The 16775-nt window shown below is 43.3% G+C and overlaps 1 protein-coding gene across 1 annotated transcript in view; it reads left to right on the top strand.

The window, feature by feature from the left end:
• The first annotated feature begins 1173 nt into the window (after positions 1–1173).
• Positions 1174–16775, top strand: part of tmem198a (transmembrane protein 198a) — a 32202-nt gene continuing 16600 nt past the window's right edge. Inside the window, exons 1-2 of the mRNA XM_047600340.1 lie at positions 1174–1644; positions 16281–16535. Of these exons, the coding sequence (XP_047456296.1) occupies positions 16397–16535 (139 nt within the window). The 5' untranslated portion in view covers positions 1174–1644; positions 16281–16396. The remainder of the gene's footprint in view (positions 1645–16280; positions 16536–16775) is intronic.

Genomic DNA, 16775 nt, shown 5'->3' with positions numbered 1-16775 from the left:
TCTCAGATTCGGCTGAGTTCTTGACATTGTTCTTTCTTGTAAATAAATCTTTTTAAATGCAAGATAAGACTTGTCAGCGGTGATCACTTCTTTCTTCAGCACATCAATATACAACACCAGCATGAGACCACGTTTGATAATATATCACTTTGGGGTGACGTCTATAACCACAGGTCACACAGACAGCATAAGGTGCTGTTGAATTTCCTACTTCTGAGACATAAATGTATAGATATACTTAAAATCACTGTTAGAGTGACACTGTTTGCATTTACTTATGTACTGTATGTGTAAATTTGTAAATTTTGTCATATATACACACATAAACAAAGTAATATGTGTATATAATCAACTGTATGATATTTACAGTTTTTACATAGTACATAGTATCGGGTGTAAGTGTATGTTTTAATAATTTCCTCCACGACTGCTATAGATAAACATATTCGCTCATTTTACGTCAGACAGACAACTGTTAACAGAAACTACAGTGAAACAGGTGGCTGGTGCAGGCCGGGAGCTCTCCGAGGTTCTGAACTGCTGTTAGCTGTTCAGTGCTGAATGAAGTGACAGGCAGCAAAACAGAAGACTCTCCAAAGAGCAGGGTGGTACTTATGCTTGATTTTTTTTTTCCTGCCAGTGCTTTGGATGTAATTATATCTCCGTTGCATAATCTGGCATGAGAGTGCTCTTATGAGAAATCCGGCTTGCACGTGAGAGGAAAAATGGCTTACTGTTTGGCGACTGCGTTTACGAGGGGGCGATCGTCGCTTCAGTCTCCTAATCTGTGAAGCGCAAAAAAAAAAAAAAGGAAAGGAAAGAAAGAAAGAAAAGAAAGGAAATCTTTCTGTCTTTCATATAGTGTTAAATGTGGTATGTAGTTCCTGCCCATATGCTTATTATTTATTTCTCTTGCTGTGTTTCTTTCTAATCAGCAAGAGATTCTGAATACAGTAACATATGGCACTGAACCCTTTCTTCCAAATTTCTTCAAACGTCTCACTCTTTCCCTCCCCCCTCATTCACTGACTTCTTTTCACCCGTCACACCCCCTCCTTTTTTTTTTTTATCCCCGTCAATAACAACATTTGGCCACGAGTCACCAAACCCATTCCTTCCCATATAATCACATGGACAGCGCCTGTCCACCTTCCCCCCTCTCGTGCTGCGGGAATGGTTTAACCCGCTGAGAGCGAGAGAGACGCGGAACACAAAGGGAGCGCATACACTAGTCGTTTAGGGAGGGGGATAATTGGGTGCATGATGTAAACATGGCATAAAAAAAACCTGCAAAGGCTTCATTTCAGTTTTCTTTCGCACTGGTCCATTATTGGCGTTTAATATTAGGTGAGGCACCGGCGAACAACCGCGCGTCTGTCTGGACAACGATAGGCAGATAGTGATTGAGAAATTGAAGCCAAGTGTGGAGGAGAAGAAAGAGGAGTTGAGCATTGTTTTATCTCCTCTTCGGGGGTTTGCTGGAGTTGCTCGCTGGCTTTGGACCGAACCTCGTCCACTGAGGCGTGATGTTGGCTTTTGCGGGCTGACCGAGGCGACAAGTGCAGCTCTCCTCCGCTTGTTTTCATCTGCTTCTGGACTCAAGAATGACAAAGAAAGACCACGCCAGGATGTTGAATTTCTGAGGTGAGTGAATTTTCTTTGTTCTCTTCAAAACTGCGGTTATTTTATGTTGTATTATTTCACACTGGTTCTCTTTTTTTTTGAGCAACATAGCCTGCTGCGCGCCACAAATAGCCCGAAGAATAAAGTGTAACATTATGTCCTGTTATTTCCATCCAACTCAAACATCTGCGTATATCGTTGTTAAAATGCTCCCAGAAAGTCAGCTATGTTTCCCACAGCCTTATGCCAGTCAGCGTGCTTAATTGCCTTTGAAAATTAGACATTAGACATTGAGGGCTGCCACGGCGCTATTGTTTTCCCTCTATTGTTGTCAAACCGTTGCTTAAGGGAACATTTGGTTCTCTTACACAAGACGTGAACACCCCGAGAGCCCTCAGTGGTCGCATATCAATGACAGCCAAATGAATCCTTAACGATGTTTGGGGATTAATAATGTAAAAGACTAAACTCTGTATTTGATATCCGTGTGCGTAATGGGGTTGGACGGCGCATAAACACTAAGAGCCGAATTGATTTGCACTTCGTGGAAAGTCTGTCAAATTATTTTTCACTGGATTTTTCTCCTCGGCTCCTCTCTACAGGAATAGACACCTTTGCAATTAGTAGTTAGCCAGAGAAGAAAAAGGAGATGTAAGCTCAGTTAAGTGTGCAGGATTTGTTTCTTTTATTAAGCATTCAAACGTCTTTGTGCATTTCTATTCTGAAAAAAGGCAAACAGAAAGCTGGGACGTGTGTGTTCCCATTCCCACTTTAGGGTTTAAGGGCAGTTTAATATGACAGCATTATTCTTAGATAGATCAAAAGTAAACCAATTACCTGTAGCTATGTGATTCATGTTGCATATTCCGTGCACCAGTCATGTGTAAGTGTTTGCTATGTGAGGACATATGTGAGGACATATGTGTGGAGCTGTACACGTGGTACAAGAGGAAATGGCTCAGAAGGAAGGAAAAAACACATTTGTGTACCATATTCAAATGATACAAAGGGTAGTATCAGGTTTAGCAGTGAAATATCAGAGAGCGTGAGGCATCAAATAGAGTATGATTATACCATTATTTGGCTGTAAAGAGCTCCAGAACTCCTGCAAAAATGACAGATTACAAGGAATTTTCTCCGAGCATAAGGGATGCCCTAGGGCAGTCCATTAGAAAAGGTAAAATCACATCTCAGAGCTGGAGCTGTCTATAAGCATAATGATGTATCTGAATACAGTAGAGTAATTGCACGCAGGCTGCTGGGGAAAAGTATGGAATAAGACACATCAAAGATGCACTGCTCTGCTGTTTACTGGCTGCTTTTGTGTGGAGATATTTGCACTGGAGAGCGCGCTGGTATCAGCCCACAGGCTTTCATACCTTGCGAACCATTAAATCTTTTAATAAGTGTCTCCTTCAGTTTATGATTTATTTACTGGGTTGAACTCTGTCTTGCCACAGATGAACTTGGGGTAGTTTGTGGGAGATAAATAGCTCCAGGAAACAACACTGGAGCTGTTAGTTTGGTATTTACAGTTGTGTTCAGTTCAGTATGCACCAAGTCTGGCAACCTTGCCGCTTCACTACAGGTTCCCATCAGGGCACTGTGCAGTTTTTGAGCTGAATGGATGGTACAGACTGTACTCTGACAAGTGTTCATTCATGTACATTGGTGTTCGACAGCTTTGGGGAGACATTGATAGTCTGTGTGTTAGGTGACAGTGGAGGTGGAGAAGAGGGGAAGAGGCAGAAGGACATCCACAGAAGATTGGATTCAAATCTCTGCCTTTTCAAAAGGCTGTTGAATCAGTTTGAATGAGGTCCTCCCATATGGTGCCAAAATGCCAGGCAGAGTTGAAAAGAAGTCTGAGCAGAAGTGAGAAACGATGTCTCCTTATGGCATCTCTCCTCTCTCCATAGACCACAATTATGTGAAAAATCCAGTAAGGGCAAAGTGTCTTTGTTCTTAGTCTGAACCTCTTCAATATATTTTTCCAATACATTTCTGTACTTCAGGTAAAGTAGTCCAGGCACGCCAAGGACAAATAGATGCAGAGTTTGAAGGTGAAACCTCCCAGCTCATATTTTTTCCTTCTGGTGAAGCAAGGCTATGGTTTTTATACAGTCTAAGGATTGCCCGTGCGTGTTTTTATGTGCTCGCTGCTTTGACGGTGGATTATTGTATAAGTGCAGTGAACATAAGCCAAAAAATCTGAGAACAAAAAAGTCTGCAGGGGCTCCTCCGTCTGACCGAGCCAGTCTGCAACAGGCGGCCTCCATGTTTTTTTGGTATGTAGTGAAGATAAGGAAGGCACGAAGGAGGCTTTAGAGAATGTGAGTGAAAATGGGAGTTATTACAGCAACAGTGTAGGGGGAAAAAACGGTAGAGAGACAGTTTTAGAGGTGGCTGATTTAAACCAACAAAGTAAAACAAAAATTAAAACTCGCACTTTATTACGTGATATATATAAAAAAAGATGATTTATCAGCTTGGAGGAAGAGGTGATGGAGACAAAGCCAGAGGAGAGTTAAAAGAGGAAGGATGTGAAGAGGAAGGGTAAAGTCGATACTAATCCCATTAATACACACCAGCTCTGGCCTTCCTGCAGCCATTTTCACATGCACACACACGCACTGTTGTGGCGCTCAGACATGTGTCTGTTCCTATATGCACCCGTATTTTCCAGATCCTTAAAATAATTTCAATAATTCTGATGCGAAAGATTTTTTGGTGCTCAGTGCTCACACCATCAGAGTAATATCGATAGTCTCAGTCACTAGTTTAAAAGAGATCATCTGATTCGTAGCATGTAAGAGCCCTTAGGCCATGTGGCATGTTATGTGTATGTGTGTGTGTGTGTGGTTGGCTGTCATGGTGGTTTGTAGCTGGAAGGGTTCGTCCAAGCACACGCACATTGGTTCATCTGCCAGCGTTCGTGTGATTGATTCCAACTGTGCCTGAACACGTGTGTAGGGTAGAGACGAAGGTATGTTATTTGTCAGTTTTGTGCTTAAATCCGATCGGAGGTTGTAGAGCGTTCCTCACGTGTGGTTTGTGTGGCTGTGGGATCACTGTCGGTGTCAACAAGCGGCGCAAAGAGAAGGGAGAGCTACAAGTGAATGCAGTTATTCAGGACGGGTCTACAGAGAGAGACAGATCTGTGAGCAGCACAGCTAATAGAAACTGTAGAAGAAAGGAGGCTTTCTACAGAGGAGGACGTGTGTATGTGTTTGTGTGTGTTTGTGTGTGTGTGTGTGTGTGTGTGTGTGTGTGTGTGTGTGTGTGCGTGTGTGTGTCTTACTCTACAATATGTGGCACAGGCAAAACTCACTGTCTCTAGTTCAGTGGAGGAAAATTAATCACATTTACTCCCTATTTGTGCAGTGCATGCTGTCACGTCTTTAATTAATATTTATATGCCAGCAATCACGGTGGAAATTGGTGGATGATCGGCTCCCTCTCTAACGCTCTCTAACAACTTTCAGCTCATTGTTTTGGTTTTGCAGCCTCACTGTTTTGGTTCCGTCTTGCGAATCTCATCATCCAATTTACACCAGCAGCAGCAGGGAGATTTTTCAAACAAATAAGCTCAGATAAAGCCAGTGTAATCCCAGCACCAAATGGTCGCTAGACAAAGGTAACCGAGAAAGCAACTGGGGAAACAGGTTGTCGGGGAAAGCCGAAGCAAAAACAAGAATGATTACTGGACCCTGTCAGGCAGCGGACACGAGTCTAAATACTAATGAATAGTGCAGTTTAAAGCTCCTCTATATGCGCCCGCCCACACAAGCAAACATTGTCATTATTATTCTATCACAGTCGTGTTGCGGTTGTAGTTACGTTGCATAAAACAGATTAAAAAAAACAGTTTGCATGAATATCTGTGGGGACACTGTGTTAAAAATTGCCCTCTTCTTACATTTTAAGTGTACGTTTAGTTCTGAGCAGGCTCCATCATCCCACCAGGGGCACTGGCAAAAAAGGCAAACGACTCAACGTGGGACTGCGGCCAGATTGAACACTGTGGTTAAAAGTAGGTCTTGTGTTCAGCAGCAGAGCAAAGAGAGATGGATAGATACAGAGAGAGAGAAAGAGAAAGAGAGATTGGGGTGAAGTGGCTGAAAGCAGCGGTGAGATAAACGACGCCGGGAAGAGAGGGACGGCGAAAGACAGAGAATGAGCTGTAATCTGATGAAAGCCTCTTTGCTCCCTGTGTCACTTCACCTTCAGGCCACAAGCAATGACCAAGGCTTACGGAGGGATCAATGCCGAGGCCGCCGACACATGCTCACACACGCAAGCACACGGAGTCTCGTTTCCGTCCCTCCAGAGGACGTCGCGTTTGCTCGCGCTTAACTTGACACTGCTTGGTTTTGTTCACCCCGAAAGGAGGCTTGTCCCTTACAGCGTGCGCGAGCACGTTTACGGCTCGCTCTTAAGATCGCTTGAAAAGCCGCGAGGCTCTCTGGGGTGCACATGCGACATCTAAAGGTACATCTGGGATCACCAGATGTATCTTTAGCGACGCTGATTCTTTTCACCTGTACTCCTGCGCAACAGCTAGATTGCTAAAAGGGCGGACTGATGAATGAAATACGCGGGGGACGGATTTACTAGAGGTGAGATCATTAAACACATAATGGACACCATTAGCTGTCCTTGTTTTTTTTGTTGTTGTTGTTGTTGTTGTTGGGGCAGGTGTTGGAGGGCTTTGTAGGTGACTCAGATGTCTCAATAGACCTGAAGCTCAAAGACAGAAAGCTTGAAAAGCTCGTTGAGAATGGTTTCCAGCTTTAAATTTAGATTCTCCGCTTGTCTCTATGCGTCGACTTTTATGTCAGGCGCACACGAAAGGGAAACGAAATCAACAATGACATGAGGAAAGCAGATGGGGATGAGAAAGCAGTGAAAGGTCGCAAGCAGTGAGGCACCGGCTGCATTTAAGCCGGCTCTGGAACGGCCTTGGATTGCATCACTGGAAAACAGAGACATGCTAGAGAAAAGTTGTGCTTAAATGAACATTTCTTCCACAGTCTAATGCATGCACTACCTCAACTTGTTGTATTTTTTTAACGCTCGCGACTCATTGCGATTCCTTTTAAACTCGCAGCGCTAGATACGATTAAACTTCAAAAAGAAGTAAATAAGCAGAAAGGGAATTTAAGCTTATTTGGAAACAGAGCGCGAAGGCAGTCGGCTCGACTGAGGCCGCTCAAGGTTGCAAAACTACTCTGACATGCTGTTGATGAGGTGTTCTGAGACTCAAATCATTAGACACTATTAAGCACAGCGTTGAGGTGCAATACTTGCATTTTTTTTCTAGGTGCGCTAAAGCTGTCAGATGTTATGCCTGGAATTCATAATGTTTACCTGTACATGCACTGTGACAAGGGCCAATTAAGCGGAACTGCAGACAAATGTGCCTGAACGCTATTGACAGCTTTAGTTACAAAATGTCCTAATCGCAAGTACCCACGTTCTTAGAGTTGCTCCCAGATGTCCATAATTCAGCGCAAACAACAAAAAAAAAAGTATGCAGTTAGTAATGACATAAAAATCCTTTCACAATTTCGAGTGAGTATTTTAAGCAGCGTGCAGGCGGCTGCTGTAGGAAATCGTGGTAATTGGTACATCACTTTCATACCTATTATCACAGTGGATCATCCTCATTTTTGATGACAAAACTCACCCGTGCGCATTTCCTTTAAACGCTGCACTTAACAAAGCCGTCACACTCCCGCCAGGTTCATGATTGAAATAAAGACCGTCATCCTCTTGGATATGATGGCTGAGCAGCAATAATGTTACGCTACCTCTCAGGGGCGGCTGGAATAACAATACTTGCAGTGTGTTTTAATGGGAGCAGATGTTGGAGCTATAGGGCGTATGCTACAACAGATTCTAACACTTTTCTTTTAATTTGCCATCGTCCTCTTTGCTCGCACACACACACACACGCATGCACGCATGCACACGCTCACACAGTGGTAGTCTCCCTGGTGACAGATGGGCTGGCAGGAAGCACAGTCCTTCCTTCCTCTTTTCTGTAAAATCTGAAAAGAAACAGTGACCATGACGTGGCCGTCGCTGTCTCTCATCAATCGAATCTGCTCTATGAAACGAAGGATGAGCCCACGGATGGTCGTGAAGTAAAAACCCAAGCAGACTGCAGGGACTGTCACATGTTCAGTCAGATATTTTAAGTATGTGAGCTAAGCAGAAACATTGCCCAGCATACAGATTAACTCTACACTTCCTAGTGATCCTGTCTATAGCGTCTTGTTAACCTCACCAGGGGACCAGGCCAGATATCTGTTAGGAGGGCTTATGCTGAAAATATTTCTCACTTGATCTATATTAGCGTAGATCGTCATCCTGGTTTAGCCTATTGAACTACGATTCACTGAGCTCCATTCCTGCAGATTGTGTTGATCCACATATCAGTCGGACACAAAAGCAATGCGGCGACGCGGGGCCGCAGCTCATCATGAGTCGGCCAGAGTTCGGGGTGACAGGCATCCGTTCAAACGCGCACAAACGCACGCTAGTCTCCCCTCGGCGTGTTCTGTTGTGATTTCCGAGCTTTACATTTTAACGTGTGATTTCTGCCTCTCCACAGCGCTGCAGCAGTAAACACATTTTGAATTTGTGGCATTGAAAAATGTATTTGAAAAAAGCGTTAATAGCCCCGTCTCTTTTTAGAAACGCGCTGTTCCCTGTACCGTGGACAAGCTTTGGAAAACAAACTTTTCTAGGCTCTGTTTTTCAGAGGAAATGCTGCTCGGGTTGAATACTGTTTCGCACTGTGGCCTTTTTATTATTAACAGCAATGTCACCAGCACTTCTAAAAAACCCCAGATGAACGAGCGTCCATGTGTCTTTAGTCCATTATTAAACTCTAAAAACGCATAAAAGCACACAAGAAGTAGACATTTACAAGGGCTTCTTTTTTTTACTGTTAACGTTCATGTGACCCAAAGGTGTGATGAAGTGATGCAACAGCCTGGGTAGCAGTCATTGTTCCATGCTCACTTAGTTGTACACGGCCTACAACAAAGTCTCACACAGGCTCAAATAAGCCTGGACTTCACTGTCGGCCCATTGCTAATGAGCTGTTGGCTAACATGACCTAACATCGTCTCCACGGGCTGTCGCTGGCTAAGTTCCTTTGTTAAACCTTGTTTATGAAAGCTAAAATTAAATTTTAGGCGCTAAAATTAACCTCAGATCCTACAGCATGGTCATAAAAAAAAAAGCGGACCACTTCCTCCAACACTTACCGGAGCTATGACAGCGTTCGGTTTCCCTCTTTTTTCCCCCTCCATTCTTTTCGGTCCCCACCCAGAAGAGCAGCGTGTCCTCGTTCTGGCATTGCTCTGTCACCACGGCTCAGTGTGGGGCCTCTGAAATATTCATGCTGACACACATACACCTAGAAACCCACGCACACACACACACATGGGCGCTAACTCTTTAAACCCCCCCGTCAGTTTGCCCATATCAATACAAGATTAGAAAATTTAATTTACCTCGCAGCGGGTTTCAGGAGGAAAAGCTTTACGCACACGTTCGCTCATGTCAGCCAGCGTCACCGTAAAGGCTGAGGTGATTGCACCATTCCTCTGAATTTTTGACGGAGCGTGGTTGGTATTTAGTGTAAGTTTTCGGGCCGAGTTTCTAAAGTGAGTTTATCTGGAGTGCAAATATAAAATGAAACATCTGTGAATATTCCGTCTCTCAGGGCGGCCAGCGTTTTAACGTGAGCCGCACACGCCGGTTGCGAGTAAAATGCCTTTTGCAGCGGGTGGAGATCATTCCGACATCAACATTCTTAAAAATGAGAAGAGCCGCCACACTCGCTGAGCGGAAGACACGCACTTTGAATGTTGAACACGGTTTTGGGGACCGGGAATAAAAGCAAAACAAACCATAAAACCCTTGTTACAATGTCGGCTGTGTTCAGATTTGATCTGTGACCTTATACACTCATATGGAGGAGAGGGGAACACAAGCGGAACCTTAATAGAGAGTGCATCAACAGGCAGAAAGGTTATTATTCTGCCAGCGCTTTTGATATGTGACCCAACATTATTGCTCCGTTATTACTGAGCTGACAGAGGCGCGCAAGCGGCGACGCGGCCGGGCAAATCATCTGGGGGTGAGCTGTGATTTGTGTCAGGGGTGCGGTGGTCTGATTCCCTGTTTGTCACCGGGGGGAGGAAAAACCGAGCGTGTCAAAAACCTCATTTAGGAGTCGGTTTCATTGCAGAGTTAACATGCTAAAGCTCCCAATCGTAGCAGAGAGGAGTGGGGTGGGATTATTTTAAGGCTGTCGTGTGCAGCCAGAGCCGTGTTTATTTTCCTCCATTGTCTAACCACACCACCAACAAGTGTCGCCACGCGTGTCAACTTTAATGTGCGTCTTATCGAAGCACAAGAGCGGGTGCCGTCATAATCAGAAGGATGTTTCAGTTTCTATGGGAACGTCGAACCACACTGGAGCAAATGTCTCTATGGGATAAAGTCCCATTGTCTTAATGGTAATGGAGAGCTGTTATCCTGTGCTGATGTATTATTATTGTTGTTGTTATTGTTGTTGTGGGATGTTGTTTCCTGTGCGAGCAGCTTTCAAAAGCCCCTTTGATACTTGTGGCTGCTTTTGAATGAGTAAACAAAGCAACAAGAGAAAGTGGCACATTTAAAGAACGTTGAGAATTTTCAACAATGAACAGCGTGAGTGTGATTATTAAGGAGGCCCCAGTCAAGTTGCCCCCCTTCTCCCCTTTTTTAAATTGAGTACCCAAATCCCAATTTCTTTTTCTTCCTCTTATTTAGTATTTTAAATGCACGTTTCCTCCCCCTGTGATTCACAAAGACATGTCTTCTAATCTGTGCAACTGTATTAAGTACAATAAACTTCAAATCCAGTGAAGTCCCGCGTGCTTGTCAGCTTGCGGCGCATAAATAAGAGCCTGCCTCCGAGCTATTCCTTAAAGATTTTCATTTTACTTTGCAACACCAGAGCAGAGAGCTGCCTCTGTTGTGCAAAATAAATAAGAGTAAATAAACTAAAAAGTGTGCCGGCGCTATAAAAGGAGAACGTTTGCTTCCTTTATCACATAAAAACACCTACGACCAAATGGTTTCGGCAAGATAAATAACCGTAAATTTCTTTTATACATGGCCCTGTGGTGTATAGCTTGAACTTGAACATTTTCGCCATCACAGCTAACACTAAATCACAATCTGCTTAGACCACCATTACAAAACCATACAAAAGAAATCTCTGCTCGGTTCTGTAAAGTACTTCCACGCAGTATTTAGCTCTTTAATGTTTTTGGTTTTAGATATCGGGTTTGGCTGCATCCCGGGACATCCCCAATGATTACAGCGAAGAGGCTGTAACTGCTCCACTCTACATGTGGTTAACCTGAAAATATTTCTCAAATAATCTAGGTCACTTTTTGAGGCTGCCGGATGCTCTTGAGGTTTGTGAGATCGAAAGAGCACGGAGCAGATTTAATTTTTTTTTGCACTCGCTGATTCATGGTCCTATGAGGGACTACCGGCAGCTATGGGCGTATTTTTGGTTGTGACAGTGGTCGCTCATAAGAATGTCGCGTGCACACAAACATTTGTTAATCAGAGCTCCTCGGACTGTGGATTGTTACGTTTCCTCTCCTGCTACTGTACGTCACGTGCCCTTTCCAAACTGTGACAACTTACAGGCAACACTTCAAACATGTCCTTAATCTAAACGTCTTTCTTTGCCGCCGTCTCGCTTTGTGTCAGTTTTTCAAAGCACTGTTATAAGCATCAATACTTTGCGCTTTACAGATCAGACCAACAGTCCACGGTGACCTCTCTGTAAGGCTTCATTAAAGGACACGCCAACATCCTCACAAATCAATGCTAATGTGGCATTTTGTATAATGCCACATATACACGTCAGCTGCTAATCAATAGTTAGCAGAACATGTGCGGCAGCCGTGGCCGACGCATCCGGACACGAACGGAAGTGCTGAGCGAATTTAAGCTTTTGATCCATCGAAGAGTGACACTGGTGTGTGTGAATGTGGGCGCACATGTGCGAGCAAGTGGGGAACTGTAAAGCGATTTGCGCACCAGTGGGTGAGTGCTGTATAAATCCACGACCGTTGCTTGAGGCTTCCCCCGGAGACCGTCGATGTCCGCTAACATTCATGGTTGTTGACATGTTTTTTTGGTGGACAGACGGAAACATACCTTATGAACACAGACAACACAGAAGTTTTCTCACACTTTAAGGATAGGCCGTAACACACTCCTCACCTCGCAGCTCTAGCGTTCGGCTCAGAGGATACCCAAATACGTTGGTGAATTATAAAGAGGCACTAGCTGAATGAACGGGGTCAGAGGTCGTCCCTGTTTACGGCCAGGAACCTCAAAGGGCTGGTTCTTAACATGCACATTCCCATGGAGACGGGCCCCCCTGTCCCATTCGCAGGGGCCTTGTACCTCCGCTGGTTGTTATAGCAACAGACAGGACGTGACATTATTGCATAATACGCTGTTTTTACTCTTCCTTCGTCTGACCTTATTGTTGGGCCGTTTTCTTGTCACCCCGTCTCTCTGTGTGGGTGTAGCAGGAGGCAGAGTTAGTGTAAACATCATCACTGAGGATGACTGCTTTACAAATGTGTTGGAACTGTCGTGAAAATAAACGCTGGTACTCAAGCAGTGGCATTATTTATGGTTTTATTTAAGAGCGCTGGTATGAACACTCAGCATTAATATGACATATTTTCTTTTGCAAAAAACAAACTTTACCTGCATTAAACAGATTTATTTATTTGTTTTCCCTGCGGCTTATTTTTAAATGTATAGGAATTTGACTAATTGTCTATCGACCCCGCGTCTCCTTGTAACTGTGGTGTTGTCAACAGTTCTAAGCTTAGCGTTTACCCTCTTGATAGCAACTACTAAAACCAAAATGTACATGTTGCAAAGAAATGTTTTTCCTTGTGCATTATTGATTCATTTGCTGACTGCATGAATAACAAGAACAAGAAGCGCAGCGAAGACCTTGACTCTGGAAGTCTTGACAAAATATTTACCGCTAAGAAAAAAGTAGAAGAAGTAAAAAAAAAAAGGAACGAGGGGTCGCTCTTCCATGCGAGCACATTTTCTCTCTATCATTATTTTCTCTGGCAGCGCGTTAGCATCCCTTGTCATGAATTCTCAGTTGGGCCTTCCTCCTGACTCGGGGCGCCTGCGGTGTAACTAAGCTGTAGCCGTCACAATCTGTTTCACTGTTGGAGTTTAGGCAATTATGAAGTGGAATTCTTCCAGTAGTTTTTCACATTTTTTGACCCGCTCCCCGTGGAATGCAGATGATCACAGTTTCTCTTCTGGTTCGCAATTACAGATCTGGATGCTGAAGCGCGTCCGTGAACTTTTAATGATTGGAGGAATTTGCATATGTTTTTCTTTTACCGACTGCGGTTAATAGAGCAAAAAGCAAAATAAACATGTTTAAACATTCTCTGTATTTTTAATAATTTAATGGATTGTGCAGTTTCTGGTACATGTCTCCAGAATGCTGTTTAGCTTTTCTCAAATTCACAGTTTTTGATCGTGGCTTATTTGTTTCGCATTTTGTACGTGCTGCCTTTTTTTCCCCCAGTACTGACGGTATGCCAGTTGTGTCTTGTGTGGGTAAGCTCCTTCCAAAGTACACAACGTATCATGTTGTAAAAAAGTTGATTTTGAGTCTGATTGTTGGTGCTGATTGCTGAAATCACAGTAGTCTCCTGTGTGTGTGTATGTGTGTGTGTGTGTGTGCCACAGCAACATCACCCACGAAGTCACTGTCAACACAGGCTCACCTGCTTCGTGTAATCAGTGTATGTGTACAAGCGTGAGGCCGGTGTAGGAGCAGACTGGAACAGAGGCAAAGAGTATGTGAGTGTGTCTTCTGTACCTGGACATGACAAGTGCACTGACCTGAAGGAGAAAATCTGTCGAAAGTAATGGATGCATAGTACCAGACCTTAAAATTTAATCCCTGACCCACACAGACAGCGACAGAACAGAGCATTCTGTAGCTGGGAGAAGTTAATATGATGGGATGGTAGTACTACTGCTACCGAGACCGATGTACTGCACGGAAAAATCAAATGAATCTCTATTTCTAGGAGTGTCCTTAAAGCTGCAGCTGCATTGGTGGAGAGGTTTCAGAACAAGTGTTGCAGCTTAGTGCAGCATTAACAATGAAATGCACAACACGCTTTTTACATCAGTAAACCACATCAGCTTTAAGATTTTACACTTATCTGCTTAATCAAGAAGTACTAAACTCCTTCTCTGAAATTTGGGACTTTATAAAAGTGACTGAGGTTCAGATTCACTGCTATGAACAGAAAAAGTAAGGAGTGATTCATAGTTACTGGAGATGCCTGGAAGGGGATGATCTGCGTGAAGACGACCGTAAAAATGTGCGGGTTCTGTGGTCTTTAGAAATCTTGAGTGTTTTTATCAACAGATGAGAGCTGCTACAGAAAATATACGCTGATCAGCCAGAACATTAAAACCACTGACGGAAGAAGTGAGTAACACTGATCATCTTCAACCATCTGCTGGGGAGCTTTTGAACATGGCATTCATGTGGATGTTACTTAGATATGTACCACCCATCTAGACCAGACCAGGCACCCCAGCTTCATAGCAATGACACTCCTTGATGGCAGAAAAATAGTTACGAACAACTCAAGTAACATAGCACGAGGTGTTGATCTGGCCTCCAAATTTACTAGATCCCAAAATCCTCAAGTATCTGTAGGAGGTAGTGGAACAAGCCTGAACCACAGAGACCCCTCCCCTCAACCCACAGGACCTAAAGACCCCCACTGGCAACTTTCTGTTACAAGACACCACAGTTTTGGAGGAACAAGGGAGACCTATGTCTGATTGGTGTATAGTCCTGTACTTGTTTAGTGAATTAATGACAATGCACGTTAAAACACTGTATTGATGATTCATTTTCAATGTATCCACCTTTGGCTGAGTCTATAGACTTTGTAGATCTTAATTTGTGTCTTAGCTGGAAATGAACCCACCGGGATTTGGTGCCTGAATGAGTGTAGAGCTGCGTGTGGGTGTATAATCTATGAATCATAACCTTACTCTGCAGCTGCATGGGTTTTTGTGCAGTTTTCTTCTGGAAAAAAAAGTGCTTTCAGAATCAGTTTTATACATTTTCTTTCTTACTGAAACTGCAATTTGCCAGTGTAAAGCGTGACACAGTGATGTACCGAATTTGCCCTCGGCTATCTTCACACAAAATCTGTTAAGCATGGCTGACTTTGATCACTTTGACAGCTGATGGTAGGAGTACCACCAGAAATCCCCCAAAAGTTGAATCCTTGCGCGATTTCATCCCGCAGAAAGGCACAGAATCATCAGAAAAATGTCTCTAAGGCGTAAAAAAGAAGTTTCCAAGCAGCGGGTCTCAAATTTCATCTGTTCTGTTTTTGGGCACAAGGAGATCCATCAAGAATAAAGATATCACAGTCATGTCGAGGTCTATCAGTCTGTCTGTGCAACATGTCTTTAGATGGAAGGCGTGCTTTCCACTGTGAAAACAGGAACTGAACCGTAAGATCAGTAATTGCTCATAACTGACAAACATTGTAATAACTGGAGCTCTATGTGTTTCCTGCCATGTGCATGCCCTGCATTGATAAATTATATTATGTTCACTCTAATTATAAGCAGTAATTGCACTGAATTGCTGGTGAAACAAAAACCACTCTTTTAATGTTACAGTAGTATCATCATTTAAATTGTTTTACTAAAGTATGATGTTTGCCAATAATCCTTATGATTCATTATCTGACTTTATATTGTTTCTTGATAATGTTGATGATGTCTGTTTAAAACATATTCCACATGGTTGCTGTGGCATAAAAAGGGTGCATGTATGAATTTGGTCGATTTAAAATGTTTCATGCAAACTGAATGATTAAGTATTATACGCTGGGGAAATTACCTTGCTTCTTCAGCTAAGTACGTCATTTATAACATACTTGTTGTAAAGTTGCACACGGGGCTGTTTTCCAGAGAACTCCACCAAAATTAATGTTTTATAGACTCATAGTGTTAACGGCACAGCTGATTTGTTTCAGAGAAGTGGGTGGCTGGGGTACAGTTGAGATGTAGTATTAAAAAGGGTTTTTGTTTCTCATCGTTTTAAAAATCCTAGCTTCGTGCAACAAATACCAGGTCCTCAAATGTCCTCGTCCTTGTGCCACAAATTCTCAACAAAATGCAAATTTATGCAGATTAATCCGGTCTATCTTTCCATGGCAACCTGTATGTGTGTGTTGCAGACATTTGGCTACTGGTCAAATATTTGCAAACTGCTGGCAACTATGTGAGATGCAGCCTCTTTACTCCACATTTATTCTGCAGCAGTACACTGTAAGTGTGAGTGGCTGTGCTGTGCTTTTTTTTTTTCAGAATTATGAAGCATGCTTACTGCACTGTCAGCACTCAAGGCTGAGTACTTAAAATTTGCAATCAATAATCACTCTCTCCTTTCTTTCCGTAGTCATTCACACGCCTGCACTTTCTCACTCATCACTATTTTTTTTTTTTCCCCCTTCTCTCAATTGCAGGAAGTATCCATGGGTGAGGCCCACTGATCCAGGAATCCCTACACACCCCTCCTCCACCCCTTGCCCCTGCCCTCCTCTCTTTGTCCCTAAACCCTGCCCACTCCACTTCAGCCATCATGACTTCCACCAGCCGGCTGCTGGGTTTGGCTGAGGTGGGGCTCAAGTGCGACCAGGAGATTGAGAGGAGATACGAGATTGTGCCCTCAGTGGTCTGCTCCATGTGCTGCCTCTTTGGAATCATCTATTGCTTCTTTGGTAAGAGACCATGTCATCCTAAGCAATAAGTCAACATTTTGGAAAACACTGTTGTTTTTTTGTTTTTTTGCAGACATTTGTTTACAAATGATTTTCCATCTTCAATCCATCGGTATATGATTTGATTTCACACATTAAATTAATCTGCCTTATAGATATATATATATTATTTTCAGTATTTTGCAGTACACCAGCATTTTAAATTATGGTAAAAATCCCACGCTGGGCCAGTGAGAGAGA

The sequence above is a fragment of the Mugil cephalus genome, chromosome 12, assembly GCF_022458985.1.
Source record: "Mugil cephalus isolate CIBA_MC_2020 chromosome 12, CIBA_Mcephalus_1.1, whole genome shotgun sequence".
NCBI lineage: Eukaryota > Metazoa > Chordata > Actinopteri > Mugiliformes > Mugilidae > Mugil > Mugil cephalus.
The sequence above is the reverse complement of the archived record's forward strand: the minus strand, read 5'-3'. Positions and strand labels throughout refer to the sequence as shown.